Raw genomic sequence first — 19838 nt, 5'->3', positions numbered from 1 at the left:
TCTGCCATTAATACAGATGGTTTATCTGCTTCTTACACATGTGCTAAATGGAATTAGCAGCCAAATTACCAGAGTATTTTTAGGAGTATTCACCAAATTATGTTTTTCTAGGCCTGCTGAATGTGGACAAAAACAACAGTTTGCCAGAAATGTAATCATATAAAACTTACAAATTGATAAAGTTTTGGCTTCTTCTCACTTGGTAACATTAAATAGTGATCTAATTATATTGCAAAGGAATTCCAAATACTGACACCAAACCTTAAAATTATGGTGACACCCCCTTCAAGTCTTCAACTACCACCACCTGTTGATCACTATCTGATCAGTGTGTGTGTGTCTCACCGTCAGTAGAAGGGCGACTGGGAGCTGATGTAGAGCCTCTGTGTTTGGGAGGCAGGAGGGGTGAGCGAGGAGAGGGGGGAAAGGGGAGAGAGGGGATAGGGGGATGCCTGGGCCAGAGGAGTAGGGAGGCAGGAGGCAAAGGCTCTGCCACCACAGGTGACAACCCTGGGACTGGTGGCAGGAGCAGGGATGGTGAGCGGAGGAGAGCAGCTGCTGGGAGAGTCACAGGAAGCTCCATTAAAGAAGGATGAGTCTGAAAGACAGAGTGAAATGTGCCAATGGCAAAAGGTGAGAGAGAGGACAATACTTGCACTTTTACATGAGTACTAAGTTTTCGTACTTCTAGGACATCTGCACACAGTGTATCACATATTGCTGTGTAGCTGCAGACTGCTCAGAGTAAATGAGAGTGACCCTTGTCCTGTGGTGATGCTGTGGTTGATCAATGCACTTAGGAAACAGTGCAGTGCATATTAAATATTAAGGAAAAAAGGCCATAAAATATATAGTTTTACTTGCAAAATAACTGTACAGAGATGGTAAGTAACTAAGTGTACTCAAGTACTGTACCATAGTATACGTTTGTAGTACATCTACTTTAATGCAGTATTTCCATTTTTATGTATTTAACTAAATTTCCGAAAACGTACTTTTGTACTTCAACTTGTGTAAAGAATTGGAAGTGGTACTTCTACTTGCAGTTAAGTATATTTTAAAGCAAGTTGTAGCACTTTTTCTTGAGGACAGAGTTTGTGTGTTTGTGTGATGATGGTGTCAATATTAAACAATGCAAAAGTTTCAAAATGTGAGCCAAACCTCTAGAAGAAAGCACACAATATGCTCTGTTGAGGTCCCACAGTCAGTGTCTGGACCCTCCCAAATCATCAACTCATACATTAACCTTCATTTTGGTCCACATGCCTACACAGCCACACCCACCTGCTCTCATATTACATCCATGACTAACTGGCAGGTTTCATCAAGCTGACCAATCAGAACATAAAGGAGTGTGATGGCCCGAGTCACGAAAAAACTAACAGAAAATAATACGAAATACATATAAACCATCCAAAACAATTTTAGCGGAACCATAGAATCAGATAAACCATCCATCTATTATGTTTAACCACTTATCCTATTCAGGAATATGGGCGAGAGTCCGGGAAAAGCCATGGACAGGTCTAGTTTAAAGCCAACACAGACATACAACAGTATCTGGAGGAAGAGACACCAATCCACATGCTGGCAGGTGGGTTTAAACTGAGGTCTTTCTAGCTTCAAATAAATCTGCATTAACAATTAAAACAACTGTTATTATTATTATTATTGGTAATGTATTGTTCTAACAGAGAAAACAAATAGTTAATGTAGCATGTAGGTAGCAGGTTTGGTCTCTCGTGTAAAAAAGAACGTAATTAAATCATTAGGTTTTAATTGACTCATTACATCAATAACTGTCATTAGGAATCATCCGCTGAGGACAAAACTGACTCTTCAAACTTCCGCTAAGAAAATGACAGTTGATTAAGGGCTAATTAAGGTTTCAAGACTAAAATAAGTCATGAATAAATGTAAGGTTTCCAATTTCTGCTTGGGATGTATTCAGTTTGGAAAAAACAAAACAAAAGGTGTGTTCAAAACTACAGCCTCTGATTTGAGATGGGTTCAACCTCATCACTGATATATAACTGATCTATATTTGCTTATAACCATTATTCTGTCAGCTAGTACGTATATTGGTTGTTAACATTAATCAGATTATTTATCCTGAATATTTTTATACATTACAGGACTTTATCACAAATCCTGGACTCTTTGATACATGCAACTACAGGAATAAGACTGGTAAATAACAGAAAGGCCACAATGTAAAAAAAATAAAAAATGGAGAAAGGGGAGGCCCTTTGCTATCACTAGCAGGGACACGTTTCCATTTGAAGCTGAGAGCTTAATAAAAAATGGATGTAGTGTAAGAGTTTGATTAAAAGTGTACACCAAAGGGTGGACGCTCTATAGCCCAGGTACTCCCAGCTTTCTTCAGGTTACCAAAGTAACAACCATCCATTAATCTAGCACCTTTCCAGAGGGCCATGTAGCAGAGGGCCATGGGGCTGGGGGCTGAACTTAATAAATCACAAAAAATTGCCATGAAAAAATTTTGAACCACCTACACACCTATATATTTTTATTATCTTCTTTTATTTAATGAAATGGCTTTAAATTTATAAAACAAGAAAAAACAATAATTTACTTCTAAGAATATATAATAATAACAATAATATCAGTTGGATTTAACTGATATTATTATATCAGTTGAATCAACTGATACAGTTTTTGCAAATACTCAGGTGTGACTTCCTCCCAGGCCTGAGCTGTGCCATCACTGGGAGGATTCTCAGTGGCTACTTTCTCCAGATAATTTGTACACTAGCAGGACGAAGGCTTGGGTTCAGCATCTTGATGCTAAATTTCCAGTTAGTCATTACAGAGGGAATGGCCTCCACGCTGATTGAGGATGCCATACACATGATGCAGATCGCCCACTCTCCCATTGCGAAAGAATCCCTACATCATCGCATTTTTGAGGACTATAGTGATTACATTTTAAGATATCTTTAATTTCTTCGCCATATCTCATAGAGAATAACCTTTGAACAGACTGACAGTTTTTAAAGGAAAGACATTTTTAATTTGGTCATTTTTAATATAAATGTACAATAATCTCTGACTCACCACACACACACACACACACACACACACACACACACACACACACACACACACACACACACACACACACAGAATTCTGTCCCTCTGCAGGTTATTCTCAAATATCTAATTTTGAGCAAAACTCAGAGACACACCATGTTGCTCCTGCAGCCAGTCTTTGAGAAGCTGGAACAGGCAGCGATGTGACTGGATCAGAAACAGCGCCAGATGGCTCGAGCTCAGACTCTGACATTGCTGTGACACAGTTCAGACAATACACAACATGAACTTGTTGCCAAAAGCAGCCCCTTTCTGTCCTACATACTCTGAAGCCAAAGTTTCTTTTCAGAAAATCAATGACCCAGTAATTAAACTGAATCTTGTGCAAATCAGCTGCTGAGCACCATAAAACTTCTCATCAATCTGAAATGTCTGCAGTAGGAGAAGGGTTTAGTCCTAAAATCTATTTTAAGCTCTGTTTGTGCCGTTTAGCTATTCTACCTTCATGGCATAAAACACTAAAAGAAGAAGAGATAATGAAACTGAGGAATCTGAATAAATGATGATATTTAGATTAAGACTGTCAAAATGTAATAATCCAAACACATTAAAGGGCTACTTTAGCTTCAGGCTGAGGAAATAAGTTCAGTTCTGTCTGCTCTGCTGTATGAATATAAATAGTGTACTTTAAAATGCCCATGTAAAGTGATGGGATGTCATCTCACTGTACAGTATCTGCTGCTCTGCTTCCCTGGACAATAGGTTCACATTATAACTCCATCTAAATATGTTTATCCAAAACAAATAGGCTCTTGTGTGATTATTCTGCATCAACTATATAGCTGCCTATAGAACCACCATTACAGCCTGCAGGAGGCAACAGGAGTAGAATTCTGACTGCTTTAAAAAAAAACATAAAAAATGAAGAAATAAAAGCTATAGTCAAGTAAGTTTCTCTGAGGTGTTGCCTAGAAGGGTGAAACATGTGAAAATGTATGTTTTACACAGAAAATTGTTTATCATATGCCTTGAGAATTCATTCTTTACTATAGGTTGGATTATGCTTTGAAAGTCAAGATAGTTCCGCGTTATATGTTAAGGCATGTAAAACACAGCCTATTTATTTGGGTTTTAAAGCAAAAATAATTACTAAACATGCTTTTACCTCCTGAATTTGCAAGAAAACATGCACCTCGGTCATAATCCATAGTTTTGTACTTAGTGTTCATTTCAACTGCAAGAATGCAGAATGCTGGGGCTCAATGTAACTAATACTTGAGTTGAAGTAACCACTGATTTGGCAACGAATCTACAGTAGAGCTGTACAGGTAGCAGTACAGTGTACAAGCTGTAGCTTGGTTAGTGTTTACCTGTCACTTGCTGGAGTGGGAATGTTTTGACAAGTTTACATTTTATCATTTCAAATGTGAAATAATTTGATCATCTGCCAGTTAAGCTCCAACCTTGTTTGACCTCCTCAGCCAAAACCAACCCTGCTTGTTTCTTTATGTGTAAACAGTTCAAACAACCAACTAATGGTCAACTAATCAATCGGCCTGATCCTTGAGATTTGTGATCAGTCAGCATTGATTGATGTGTGCACTCACACCAGCCAATTAATAAAAACCTGAAGCTCTGCTGTGAGCATTTCAATTGCATAAATGACATTTGGAGTGTGTGAAGGTGTAAAATTAGCATCAGCATCTGTACCTCCACCTGGTGCGTTGCATTGGAACTTGAAGAGAACAGTGAGAGTTTAGCAGACCTGAAAATCTAATTGTAGTTATATATGCACTGTACACTAACCATTTAGCCAAATTTGAAGACATTTTTACAGCTGCACGAGTTCCTGTGGACTTTCTGACAGACACCTACACTCCCCATCCCACCCCTCACTCTGACAGGAGTAGCTATCTACCTAGCAGTGAATCACATCACATAACAGAGAGAGGAGGACAGAGGATCACTGATAGTGACACCCAGTGATTATTATGAGGACCATAATTTAATTTTATGTAGATGTAGATGTAGATTCTATGTTGTGAAAAAAAGTCAGTTGAATAAATCTTTTCTTCATGAAGGTGATATCGTTATATTTTTAAAATAGAAATGAATTCCAATTTGGTTCTGAATTAATTTAGTTTGCTCAAGTCTCTTTTATTTTAAATTGCTTGAACTAAAGCAGATATTTTCAATATTCATCAAATGTTCATTTAATCTAATTTTATTTGTTTCTCACTTGTCATTATTATATTTATTTTTTTGTGCTGCAAAGAGCAAGAAAGAGAAAATAAACCTATTGGCATTTAATATTGGCCACTGGCCTCCCTGTTCCCTAAAGATCGGCATCAGCCATTGAAAAACCCTTATCTATCAACAACTACATCCGACATCCAAACAGGCGAGTCCGGTTCTATATGGTAGGAGGTTTATGAACCTTTAATGAACATGTTAAGCTGGATTTATGCTTTTGTGTCAGATGTATGATTCCGTGTGTGTGTGCATGTGTGTGTTGAACATTACCCAGGTTCCACAGGGCAGTCCGTGCAGCCAACTCTTTGGCATCATCCAGCAGCATACACAGTTTGTCTGGTATGTAGGTGCTTTGTGTGGATGTGATCACCACCTACCAACACACACACGCACACACACACAGTAATAAATTTTTCTCTAGGTCTTGGGTTTGTTAGCAGATATTTTAAAATGTTATACAACTGTATTCATTTAATCAATGTCAAAAAGACATGACAAATGAAACATTATTTGATTATATAAATAGTATTTTTACTAGTGACCAACTAATTACTTAATTGACTGCAGTTTTAAATTGGAGTAACATAAGCTGAGGAGAGATGAAGCTGTCAAAGTGAAGTAAAATGTTAACTGTGTTCATGTACGGAACACAAGCTGCACTTTCAGGCAGACCTGTGTACTGGCACTGTTGTAAAGACCTTGTAGAGGAGCAGCGGTTTTCCATCCTGTCCAGGTGTGGAGTACAGATGGTACTCGGGCTGTGACCAGTAGTTCTTGCGGCAGTAAAATTCGAGTAGACTGACAGATGAGCCGATCTGGCTCTGCTTTAGTGACAGCAGGCTGGTGGGGGAGAGGGGGGTGCCAGGAAACAGGGGAAACACACACCTGTCCAGATCATCTAATAATACAGGAACAAAGACAGAATCACCATTAGTGTATATTAGAACTGATTCTGGTTTACTCACTTGTCTCCACCTTAGCATTACAAGATAATTTCAAAGGATCATGGAATGATTCAACAGGATAGAAAATGCTCCACTGTGTTTCAAGTGAATTACCAGGATTACGAAAAAACTAGAGTTAAACGGGGTGGAATGTGCTGATGAAGGTGCCGAGTAAAAATTTAGAGATGCTATACATAGCGGTACACTGTACACAGTAGAAATGAGATAACGTTCCTCCAGAAACAAGGTGCTACACTAAACAGCAACATAGAGCTACAAAACAACACAAGCTACATAAAGTGCATCGAGTGCAACCTAGTGCAATCAGTGCAGACTAAAAACAGTAGACAGAAAGTACAGACAGACAACACAAGATAACACAGGACAGGACACAAAACCTAAGATAGCGCTGACCAGTAAACCTATTGTATACTTCGATTATACAGTACTGTGCGAGGAGAACTGTAAAAACTATAACTGGGAGTAAATATAAACTGACAAAAAACAACAGGTAAACAGTGTAGTGCGGTCAAGTATAGAATAATAATAAATAAATAAATGATGGTGAAATGAATTGAGATGAGTAACGAGTGTGTGTTAAGTTCAGGTTGTACGAGTGAGTTGGCTTTGTGGATGCATCATGTGGTGTAAATGTGCATAACAGAGGGGAGAGAGACTCCGATGATCTTCTCAGCTGTCCTCTCTATCCTCTGTAGGGTCTTGCGATCCAAGACGGTGCAGTTCCCAAATCAGGCAGTGTTGCAGCTGCTCAGGATGCTCTCAATGGTTCCTCTGTAGAACATGGTGAGGACGGAGGCCTTCTTGGGAAGTACAGACGCTGCTGGGCTTTCTTGGTGATGGAGCTGGTGTTGACTGACCAGGTGAGGTTGTCCGCCAGATGAACACCAAGGAAACTGGTGCTCTTGACGATCTCCACTGAGGATCCATCGATGATCAATGGAGAATGGTCGCCCTGTGCTCTCCTGAAGCCCATAACCATTGCTTTGGTTTTGCCAACGTTCAAAGACAGGTTGTTTGCTCCACACCCAGCTGTTAATCGTTGCACCTCCTCTCTGTATGCTGACTCGTCGTTCTTGCTGATTAGACCCATGGTCGTGTCATCGGCAAATTTGACTTGTGGTTCGAGCTGTGCATTGCTACACATAGTCTTGAGTCAGCAGAGTGAACGATAGTGGGCTGAGCACACAGCCCTGAGGGGCCCCAGTGCTCAGTGTGGTGGTGCTAGAGATGCTGTTCCCGATCCGGACTGACTGGGGTCTCCCAGTCAGGAAGTCCAGAATCCAGTTGCAGAGGGAGGTGTTCAGGCCCAGTATGCTCAACTTCTCAATCAGGTGCTGAGGGATGATTGTGTTGAATGCTGAGCTGAAGTCAATGAACAGCATTGACACGTACGAGTCCTTGTTGTCCAGGTGGGTGAGGGCCAAATGGAGGGTTGTGGAGATGGCATCGTCCGTGAAACGGTTTGGACGATACTCGAACTGCATGGGGTCCAGGGAGAGTGGGAGTTGGGTCTTAATGTGCCTCATGACGAGCCTTTCGAAGCACTTCATCACGATGGGTGTGAGCGTGACGGGATGATAGTCATTGAGGCAGGAGACAGTAGACTTTGGTACGGGAATAATGGTTGTTGTCTTGAGGCACGTAGGAACAACGTTGCTGCTCAGGGAGATGTTGAAGATGGTTGTAAAGACATCCACTAACTGTTCTTCACATTCCCTGAGCACTCTGCCAGGAATGTTGTCTGGTCCAGCAGACTTCCGTGGGTCAATTCTGCATAGAGTTTTCCTCACTTCAGCTGTGGTTAGACAGAGCACCTGGTCACTGGGAGGAGGGGTGGTCTTCCTCGCCTTCACGTTGTTCTGTACCTCGAACTGGGCATAGAAGTGGTTCAGCACATCTGGGAGGGAAGCGTCACAGTCACAAGCAGGTGATGTTCTCTTGTAGTTCGTGATCGCCTGGATGCCCTGCCACATGCGCCAGGTGTCTCCACTGTCTTGGAAGTGGTCGTGGATTTTCTTTGCGCGTGCGTGCTTCACCTCTCTGATGGCACTGGAATTAGCAAAACGCCCCGATCTCGGCTAAAAATATATTGATATAATAGATTTTTAATATAATATATTTTTAAGGACACTTAAACAACTCAATATAATCTATGGATTCTGGAGTGCTGGTGAAATACAAAAAAAGGCCTGCTAATGTTAACGGGATAATGAGGCATTAATGGAAAATCTTTTTTGACGCAGTTAATGCAGGTTCTATTATGATATTAGCAGCCGTCATAAAATGCAAAGGACTCAGCTTGGTTCCATCTCCTCTTCATTTACATTAGTATAATTTGGAAATATTCTGGGTCTCTTCAGTAACACTGAAAATAATTAATGTTTTGTTTAATAAAGACAGCAATGGCAAACCCGTCATCTTACTTATAATGACAAGCATGGGTAGGAAACATAACTACTTAGACCTCATGGCTCTGTGGCATTTGTCAGACAACATGACTTATCACCAACATTAGCTCACAGCAAACAAAACACAGCTGCTAGAATCACCAAGATGTATGAAACTTATCCAGCTATGCTGATTAATGACATTAATTAAGCTGAAGAGTAAGCAGAGGTTATCAAATAAGTCAACACACTTGTCTCAAACATGTCACGCTTGTGTTATTCTTCCAAACTTCACTCCATTTCCTACATGGTTTTTTTTTGCACTTCTCAAAACATTTCTCATGTGTAGTTGTGTGTCTGGTTGTGATAAAAAAGTGTAACTTTTGCTTATTCCTTCTACAGCAGCACACAGACGGCTGCAGCACTCATCCACAGTGCTGACTACAGCATCACACTGCAACACAAACAACAGTTTGCAGTCCGAAGCCCCCCTCACAGGGGAACTCGTGGCCAATCCAGCATACGTGTCACCATCACCGCTCCCCAAAGCCACATTACTGTTACAGCCCACATTATCACCTGCCTGGGGAACAGAGTGAGTTTTGTACTCAAAGCATTGCAATGTTTGACTCACAGAATGGTCAAAGGTCTTAAGTATGACTGAAAAACAGGACAAACTAGTGCTTGAAGTCCTGCTGGTACAGTCACTCTTTTGAGGGCTGACACAAATACAGAACAATACATTTCAAGATATTCAAACAGTGCAAAAATGAACACAAATTAAAACAAACAGGAACTCTGCATGACCTTGCTAATTTAACTTATACGCTGTACTGTCCCTGAATTCCTCGAGCTTGCTAAGGCCATGCATTACTTTCTTAAAGCAAAACCCATCCCCAAGAGCATGATCAGTCAACTTAAGACACAAGAGATTATAATTTATAGGCATCAGGGAGCCTTTATTAATATGCAACAGACTCTCAGAACATATGGGAGAGGTTTGCAAAAAATAACTGCTAAGGACCAATGTAATTCCCTGATTGTATGCAACCCAGAACAGAACAACTGTTCTGAATTGACAACCATTTCTACCTCTAAAGACACTGAGGTTTGTCTGACACACATGGCTTAACATGATATCAGGCGCAGTATTATAAAGGTTTTCAGAGTAACAGTACAACTACACAAGGGCAGTATTGGACTCTATACCCGGGAATAGTAATGGTATTGGAACATACTGAGTGATTTGGAATTACAACTTTTTACACTACTGTCAAAACTGATTCAAGATTTAGATTCGTGGTCGTCTATCTTTCAATCTCCCATCCTCTACATGTCACACCTATTCTCCCCTTCCTTATCAATTTCTTTCTCTGCTCACAAAATTCACCTCATTCTCACACCTCTGCCCAGCTCTGAAGCTCTGTCTCCAACCTAAATCTGTCTCCTGCCTCCTCGGTTTTTCTAACTGCCTAAGTGAACCTTCCCTGGAGTCTCTCGCTCCCATTGGTCTTTCATAGTGGTACAAAAGAGCGATGTCTTCGTTCCTCTCATAAATATTTCACAGTCCATTTGTGGAGGAGTTAACTAGGAAACTTTTCTCATTTTCAAAAATGTCTTTGGGCATCAGCAAACTGGAGTTTTGCTTCATCACCAAATTATTATCATGGTTGTATCAATATATGAGTCGGATGTGATGAATAAGGTCCGTATAGATAAGACAAAGTCAAGACCTGCTCAAACTTAGAAATTATCATTTTAAATTAAACGTACCTATTTCTCTGGCAGACTGCATAAAAGAGAGTCAAAGCATATATTTCTCACAATACAGGAGTTATTGATTCTTTGGGTGGTCACTCTAAAATAACCTTTTCTGGAAACTAAACGATAAAAATAATGATGTCATGAGTTTGGATAACTTTTACAGAGGCAGAAAAATATCTTTGATTAGGAAAGAAACCAAGAGAAACACAATTTCTGTAGCTGTGCTAAGAAACTGGACAACACCTGAAATATCATAACATAATGTCATAACACAATGAAAAAAAGTGTTTTTTTATCTGTATTTCTACTGTAAAGATCTGCAGAGAAAAACAACTGTTCTTTCCAAACAGCCTGACTGACTTTCTCCAAGATATCTGGTCAAAAATATTTTTAAATTATTATAAAACAGAAGCAGGAAAAACCAGGAGCAACTAGGATTTTTCTATATAAAATGTGTAGTAACGATAAGCAGAGCTTTACAAGCGACATTTATGTGTAAAATAGATGTGATTATTCTGCTCCATCTGAATGTGATCACTCATGATTAACATTAAGCATCTTTTATAAGATTTTAAATTGATTGAAAAGCGAAAACCCAAATATAGAGTTTATTCAAAGTCAACATGGGTGTGTGTTCCGCTAATCGTAATGCTAAATGTTAAATATTAAACAAGGTTTGCAGAAGATTTTTGACAATACATGTGACACAACAGATGTTTTTGTTGCACCACAAAGTGATATCACTATCGCACAGAAATATTTCTCTTTAGTGTTGTTTTCTTTTGTTTGTTACAAAATCCTAAAAATATTGAATTTAATAAAGACAAATGTTTGGAAAACCTAACCTGTAAAATTATAAAATAATCAAACACGTTTTTTCAAAGCATGTAATATTATCATGGAATCGTGAGTTAATTTGCCCACTAATATTTCATAATTGGGAGCAGAGTTTAAAGATGAATGAAATTAGATGAGACAATTTATGACTACTCAGTCAACAAGCTGGAGTAATGGCAGCTACAGTGGGTGAAGATGCCAAAATAATACTAAGGAGAGATCATGTTAGCAGGCAGCACGGTGGTGGAGTAGTTAGCAAAGCTGCCTAACAACTAGAAGGTTTCTGGATTGAATCCACTGGCCAGCTGCACCCTTTCTGTGTGGAGTTTGCATGTTGCATGTTTCCTCCATGTATTCCAGTTTTCTCCCACAGTTCAAAGACATGTATGTTAAGTTACCTGGTGACTCTAAATTGTCTGTAGGTGTGAATGGTTGTCTGTCTGTCTGTGTGTGTGTGTGTGTGTGTGTGTGTGTGTGTGTGTGTGTGTACAGATGTAGGCAGTGAAAGTGTCACGTCTGCTGCGACACTCAGCTGAGCGCCGCGTGATTTGACAAACCAAAAGGTGACAAAGGTGTGTAAAAATCCGATGGTGAACGTGTAACAAGCAGTACGGCCGTACAGAAGACACCTGACCTGTGAGAGTTGTTTGTGACATAACAACTGACCTTGGCTAAAAACGCTGGATCAAATTTATAGACTTAGTTTGGATAAAATGTTAAACTGAAACCGACAGACATCCCAGTTCCACTACTATTTATATGCATTTGTGCACAGCCTTCCCATTAAATACAACCGTCTTGAAGTAGTAGCATAAGCCTGTTAATGCTAATGGTTTGTTTTTCTGAGTCATATGAACCAGTCAGACTTTGATATTTCAGCGGCTAAATGATGCTTAACCCATCACAAACAATTAATTGCCAGAATTGTTTTGCATCTATTGACCACGCACACAAAGCCTACTCCTCACCTCTAGCTGCACCTGGGTAGAAGGGACTTCCCACGCGAGATGGCAATAACACATTTCTCAGAGGAGAAAATGTGTCCACAGGTTCTCCCATCATCCTTCCATCGGTCCTGTGCATAACAAAAGTCCCATTCCCTCCACTCCCTCCTGCCGTTGTGTGGTTTCCAAGGTACCCCCTGTTGTCTTTCCTCCTCCCGGCTACACTTGCATCTTTGATCACAGCTGGTTTGGCCAGCGTCACCTCCACTATGGCACCATCAATCTCAGCTCCGTTCATAAGGGTCAGTGCATTGATGGCATCGTCACGGCAGCGGTAGTGGATGAAGGCGTAGTCTGTGAGTTTCTTCACGCGCTCCACGGACCCTGGTTTGAAGCGGGAGAACTCCTGACGAAGGGTTTCTTCAGTGGTGCTCATCATCAAGTTACGCACCTGGAGCGCAGGCAGCAGAGAAACACAGGCACACAAGCATTTGACATTTGATCCTGTCATAAAAATAATCACGTACCACACATACGTAAGCTCAGAATGTAAATCTTTAAGAAGCTTTTATTATATGTTCCAACTAACTTAATCCAGAATCAGCCTTAACTTGCCTGTTTGGATCAATGGAAGGACATCAGAAAGAAAAAGAGAAAGGACAAAGAGTTTGCTATTGCATAAAATGACCTTCTAATAACCATATCTAACAAAAACAGTAAAAGGACATCTGCTGTACTCTTTTCTCTGGTGTCCTTGGAGAATTAATGGAATTTCCTGACTTCTTTCAGGAGTCCACTGCTCCGATTTCCATGAAACGCTAAATTTGCCATGACTGATGAGAACACGGCAGCTCTCTCCAAACTAATCCAACCTTTCAGAGTTTCAATAACCTGCTTCAGAGATTCTTAAAATCATTGGAAGTGGTGGTTAATTCTTCATTAGCAGGTCATTGAGTACAGTGCCCGCCTGCCCAATCACCCACACACACACAGGTTTTAGTTACCACTGGACCTTCGGACTAAAACCGCTCTCCCCCACACAGCTGTGCGGTACTTTACGGTTTGTGTTCGTTGCCCTCAGATCGCGTCACTGTCAGCGTAAAAGCTTCCATGTTAACTAAGCCCCTGGTGGCTGAACAGCTCCTGGGAGTCTCCTCCCTGCTGCTTGCTCTCACTCCACTTTCATTTGAACAAGACTGCTGAGAAGATCTCCTCTAAAACACTGATCTTTGTCTGCGCAGAGCCGATGAGGAAACTAAATGGCTGACCTTTTCATTCGGACTGACAGTGACTTAAGGGCTTTAAAAAGTTTTTACACTATGAGTGAAGGTGGATTACTGACAAAAAGCATGAAAGTTAAACTACCAATAAATAAATAAACTACCACAGCTGTAGTAAAGGCCTCAAAATCTTATGTTACTCGTTTCAAATTAAAATGGATTTAATCCCTGGAAATCAAAATGTTTTATTTTATATAAGTTGCTTAAATATGATTTATAAAGAGTCTTATGAACCAACACACACAAAATCTCATACACATACTTACATAAAGGACTCTGACACGCTGCATGACCTCTTCATCCACATCCTTCTCAGGCTCAGCCCAGTCCACCTGGATAGAGTGACCCCACAGCATGAAGGTCCCTATTGAAGACAAGAGTCACAGCCTCCTGATATTATCACTGACGTGATTATCAGCTGGGGGATCATAGCATACACCCAACATTTATTAAGATAAAGTGCATTTTTAACATTAAAAATAAACAGTTTATCTTATGGTGGAGAAGCAATCTATCTGTTATCCAGCAAGAGTTTGGTCATTATCTTATCAGACACATTAGAGCAAGGGGATATAAATAAATACTTTCTGAAACCACAGTGGCACTGAACAGGTCTCTGTCTAGTGCTCAGTTAAATAAGCTGTGAATACCATAACGTTAATCAATGCTGCAGTGTTTTGTGTTCTACCTCCCCCTGCTGGACAAAGATAGGGACTGACATATGCTCAGAGCCTGAACTAATAAACCCATACTGCAGGGAGTGTGTGAGGGCGGGCAGAGACACAAGAAAAAAAATTAACATAACACACGAGGTTAGAAACAACAGAAGAAAAGAAGTGATGGGCGTAGAAAGTCTGTTACCAGGTATTAGCTTCCTCCTGGCCATGGCAGCAGCTTTGTGGGATTCGTACTCAACAAAGGCAAAACCTCGGTTTCTGCTCTTATCCGTAGAGCTGGGATACACAATCACATCCACGACCCCTTCTGTCACCTGTGACACATTCACAGAGACAAAAAAACACAGATGTGTAAATATGACATGCATAAGGGGAAGACAGCTTGACTTGATTAAAATTTGTCAACAATATTAGCAGCATGGTTTCTGCACTTCCACCATATGGCCCAAAGTATGTAGACACTAATTTCATTTAAAATAAATGTAATATTACATTTGACTTTTACACCTCTGTCTGATCATGGGCATGCTCCACTCTCCATTTAAAATGTCTCTGCATTCTGTCTCTCTCTTTTTCACCAGGTTATGTATAACATATGCAACATGGTGCAACACCAGCTCACTAAAGTGAGACAGAATCTTGCCAGTGTCCAGTTGTGGGGGAGAAGCAGTCAATACAACACATTTAGGATGAAGTGGAACACAAATCTTACCACAGCTTATAAATATGGGCTGATCAACAGACGGCACTAAGCTGCGGATAGCAATAATTTTCTTTTGCCGTCTTAATGTAGACCAAATATGTAATTATGCTGTAAAACATAATAAATGTGTACCAAATATTCTATTCGAAATGTGGCTGAGATGGAGATGAAACCCGACCGTATACTTGCAGGATAATGCTCTATAGCCAGATACTTCAGGCCCGTGCACAGCAGTATAATGTGTATCCATGTGTCATCCTTTAATTGTATGTTGCACAAATATGCTAATTGTGTTGTTGTTTTAATGAAGTCTGATTGAAATATGGAACAAAAGAACGCAAACACATAAGAACGCAAACAATCACTTCATAAACTTCACTTAGAAGTCTCATGATATTTTGGTTGGTGTGAACTTAAGTATTCTCGGGCATGTGGTTAGTTGAACCTGTTTGACATGCAGTAAGTATTTGACAAGTTAATCACTAAACCACAGTCCACAACCACAGTCCTTCTTTAAGGTGGTGAAAATTAAAGCCAGTGTATGACACAACTGTGAAACAATTTTCCTGGTAAATCCCAAGTCATATCACATCACACACAGGTTAGTTTGCCTTTCCTGGTTGAACTATGTGAAAGAAATGCTTTTTCGTTGACGCTTGTTTTCTACAGATCCTGTTCTGACTTTCAGTTATTCTATGTGACAGTTAGCAGTGTGAGCACCTTCTTCATCTCCTCCACTATCTCGTCCTTCCTCTTGTCTTTGGGGATGGAGCCGATGAACAGCCGGCAGTTATCCAGACTCACGCACACACCAATGAACCGCCCAGGACGGATCTCGTAGTTGTCCAGCATCTGAATGGCTCTATGAGCTGCTTCCCTGTATTACAATCAGTGATCATAAATACTTCTTTAGTAAAAATATCCACTATTCATTCTTCAACACATTTGCAGTTTTGAGTTTCCATTTTCAGTGGTATTAGATCATCACTTCACTGATAATTTCTAAATATAAATCAGCAGTAAACTGTTTATTTACACTGATCTGTCTTTTCTCTGATGCCTGTGGACATTTCAACATACCCATAGTAACTTAAAAGGTTCAAAGATCCCCCTTCCACCATCACTATTACTTCATTCACCATGTTCTTTATCATCGTCCTTTATTTTAATGAGCTGTGTCATTCACACTCACATGAAAACTGGACACTTTGAGCACAGGTCTCGGCACCTCATTAACGTCCCAATGAATCAGAAGTTGTGACTAATTAGTGCAGACATAATTTGTGCAAGAAAAACAAACACTGATGCATCATTAACTTTCAAGTTATGTGTTGCACATTACTTAAACTGGGGTAACTTGAGATTCTCAGTTGTGCAGTTTGGGGTTATTCATAACGTGCTTGTTTAGTGGAAACTGGATGTGACTTATATTCTTTAAAGAAAATATTTTGGTCTTGCTTGTACTGTACCAAAAAAAAAAAAGAAAGAAATGTAGAGCTGCCTCCTGAAAGTCATAAGTCGCGATGGTCCCTATGTCGACTTGTTAGTTTTCTTTTTTTGTCTGTGTTCATGAGCCTACGATAACAGCATAAATCAACCAGCCACCAACAAATAACACAGGAATAACAATCCCTCAAATAAAAAAATATATATTCATAAATAAATTGTCTGTACCAGTTATCTTGTTAAGGGTCACTTAGCAGGGGTGCTGGACAAGAGCTGACATCTGCCGAACAGTAGGGTACAGCCTGGACAGGTTGCCAGACTATCTTAGGGCTGTTGTTTGGACTTTAATGAGGTGCTGTCATAATATGCTCACACTGTACATTACATTTTTATATTTATCAGACGTAGTTCAAGCATATAAACATCAGGTTGCCAACGCAAATTATTTTGTATTTGAAGCTAAACATTGTGTTTTTAATGACAAAACTAAACACCGTCTAAACTCTAGAAATGAAATGCAGGTACCTGTTGGTGTACATGACAAAAGCGTAGCCGCGGTTCTCTCCGCTGAACTCCATCATCAGTCTGAACTCGTAGATTTTGCCAGCTTTGTCAAACAGGGGTACCAGCTTGTCTTCGTACATGTCTCTGGGAATCTTCCCTACAAACACTTCACAGCCCCGTGGGGGGGGCGGACCCTCCCAATCTGAAGCATAAACAGATTAGGACGAAACAATCACAAAATAGGTCAGCGAAAACCTAGAGGTACTAATAATATAACTAATCAAGTAACAAAATATTGATATATCCATTAGTCAACTTTAAAGACAGAATTGTATAATTTGATAAGTGAAACTTACAAGTGACTTATTTTGGTAAGTGTCAGTGTTTGACATCATTGTCCGTTTCCAGGGGACACCACTGCTTCTTTTTACATGATAAATTACTCATATGCTTACACACCTGGCGGGGGTCCTCCATACTTCCTCTGTCCATTCTCCTGCACCATGTTGTATCCTGTCTTCTCTATGAGAGCGAGCAGAGCCAGCTCTCTAGCACAGGAGGCCTTGAATTCCTCCTCGCCCAACAGTGGACTGATCCTACCGCAGTCTGCCTCCATGTCTCCGCTTGAATCTTTGTCACTGTCTGTTTAGGGGTCATAGTGGTCAGCATCAGCCTGCTGCTATAAACCACTGTACATAACTTATATGTATTCTGACTTTTAAACATTTCATCAGGTTTAAAACAAACTTAGCACGTTAAAAAAGCTTCCTTAGTTTTAGCTTTACTATGACATGTCAGCTGTTGTATTGACTGACTCACTAATCAATGAATGAAGATCAATGAAACGAATGTCTCTGTGCATCTATGCTTGGATGAGAGAAAGAAATGTTTGGCTCAGCCTCTCCAACGTAAGACCAAAGTTCTTAACTTCCCAGCCAGACCTTCAACACAACACAACATCAGCATTGGATCTGCAGTGATTGTCCCCACTAAGTCAGCCAGAAACCTGGGGGTCATCAGTGACAACCAAGTCAGCTTTACGGACCACATCTGCTTAGTCTCCATCAGAAAGATCAGACCCTACCTCACAGAATACAGAACCCAACTCATTGTGCAGGCGCTGGTCATAGTTTGTCTCGATTACTGCAATGCCCAGTTAATGGTGTCACCAGTATCCACAATCAAACCCTTGCAGATGATCAAAAATGCGGCAGCACACGTCACACCACTCTTCAGATCTCTACACTGGCTTCCTGTAGCTATCCACTTTAGGTTCAAACCTCTGTCTCTTGCCTACAGGGTGGTCAACTCAAAAGCTCCTGCTTACCTCAACTCCCTTATTCAGGTCTTCAATCCCTCCCGTCCGCTGCGTTCTGTCAACAAACAACACCTGGTGGTCCCAGCACAACACAGAAGACACCAAGCAAAACTCTTCAGCTCAGTGATCCCACAATGGTGGAATAAGCAACCAAACTCTGCACGCTCAGCAACCTCATTCACAATATTCTAAACACTGCTGAAAACAGAACTATTCCACACCTTCCTAAAGGCACTCTTACATCACTTTAAAAAAAAAAAAAAAAACTAACTTCCTTTCTGCTTCTTCTGATAGCACTTTGCTTTGATGTTTTCTCCTTGACTTAGATTTTTGCTTGCTTTGTACCTAACTTTTAACTCCCTTTGGTTAAATGCAAACGTAAATGTAACTAAAGATGTATCAAAAACATTCTGACAATCATTCATGTGATATCAAGTGGAAAACACCAAACATTACTGTTTGAGCTTCTGAAATGTTAGTCTATACCTTTTTATAACAAATATTGGCTCTGACAAACCCAGCAAATACTATTAGGAGCAAGATAAATGAAGAAAATGTCTTACTATTATATGATATTGTATGGATTTCTTTTCTTTTCCTCATTTAAAATCTGATTGAATGGTTATTTTGTCAGAGACAAATGACCGCAGACAAACGCAGTATATGCTGTAGTGTTGCATCAGAACTCAACTTGCATCAGAAAGCGGTGGATATTAATGTCTCAGAATCAAAACAGTATTTTGAAAAGATGTAGGAGCCATAAACATCAACACGTCCATGAGCAAAATGAAAAGATTAAAATTACTTTGGTTTCGAAAAGGAGTCCACTCAAGAAACAATAAATTCTGCAAAATACCAAGCAACTACTGTTACTACTGAAAATATTCAAACCCGAACCTGAAAACATACTTTACTTTCATAAGTCATGTTTTAGACTGTTGTTTTTTTTCCCTTCATCTTAGAAGTCAGAGACAAATATAAACAACTCCACCATCTGAAATGAATCCACTGGCCCTTTGTAGCTTAAGTTATTAATTATTGCAAACTAACTACTTGGGTCAGACATTTTAACTTAAGGGGAAAAAAAGTCAAACTGAGTTATTCTTAGCTCAAACAAAACTCAAATGCCAATGTTTAATCTAATGTTACTTAAATACAGCTTCAGATGAACATGGACTTAGCTAGCATTTATTCTCTTATTTGAATCAATTTCAAACACCCAAAGTCCTAAGTTTGAGAACCAGTTAGCAACGTGAAGAAGTTGAGATGCTAAACTTCATTTGTAAGCGCATTAACCCACTGAGTCATGATACATACAAACATTCTGACAAACTAGCACAAAATGTTAGCTAGCTATACTTCGCGCTAACTTTAGCTTCCCGCAAAACGTCTGCACAGTCGTTTCCGAGTCCCCCGTTAACTGACGAAATAAATGAAACTTACCAGCTCTGTCGTTCGCCATGGTTTGGTGCGGACGCGTCCTGTTCATGGAAATTATCTCAAACAGACACCGACCACTGGTTAGTTCAGCACTTTTAAGTAACGGTCCGTCGAAAGGAGACAACAAACTTCACGGGTCAATGCTTCACGCGCTCTGGGAGCTCATCGGAACGTTAGCGTGGTGTGCGAAAGGCGGGACAACACGTCATTGAGGTCTTCGCAGGGGATTAACGGCACGAAAAAGTGCAATTAAATTAAACTGAAGG

The 19838-nt window shown here is 40.1% G+C and overlaps 1 protein-coding gene across 1 annotated transcript; it reads right to left on the bottom strand.

The window, feature by feature from the left end:
* Positions 1–347: 347 nt before the first annotated feature.
* Positions 348–19594, bottom strand: rbm46 (RNA binding motif protein 46). Its single transcript, XM_067523139.1, has 10 exons — positions 19576–19594; positions 17274–17456; positions 16836–17016; positions 15585–15741; positions 14346–14475; positions 13751–13848; positions 12229–12655; positions 6006–6205; positions 5578–5680; positions 348–598 (listed from the first exon to the last, which is right to left on the bottom strand). The coding sequence occupies exons 1-10, from the start codon at positions 19592–19594 to the stop codon at positions 348–350; spliced, it is 1749 nt and encodes a 582-aa protein (XP_067379240.1).
* Positions 19595–19838: the final 244 nt, after the last annotated feature.

This window comes from Channa argus, chromosome 12, assembly GCF_033026475.1.
Source record: "Channa argus isolate prfri chromosome 12, Channa argus male v1.0, whole genome shotgun sequence".
In the NCBI taxonomy this organism is placed as follows: Eukaryota; Metazoa; Chordata; class Actinopteri; order Anabantiformes; family Channidae; genus Channa; species Channa argus.
This window is presented reverse-complemented; position numbering and strand designations above follow the sequence as displayed.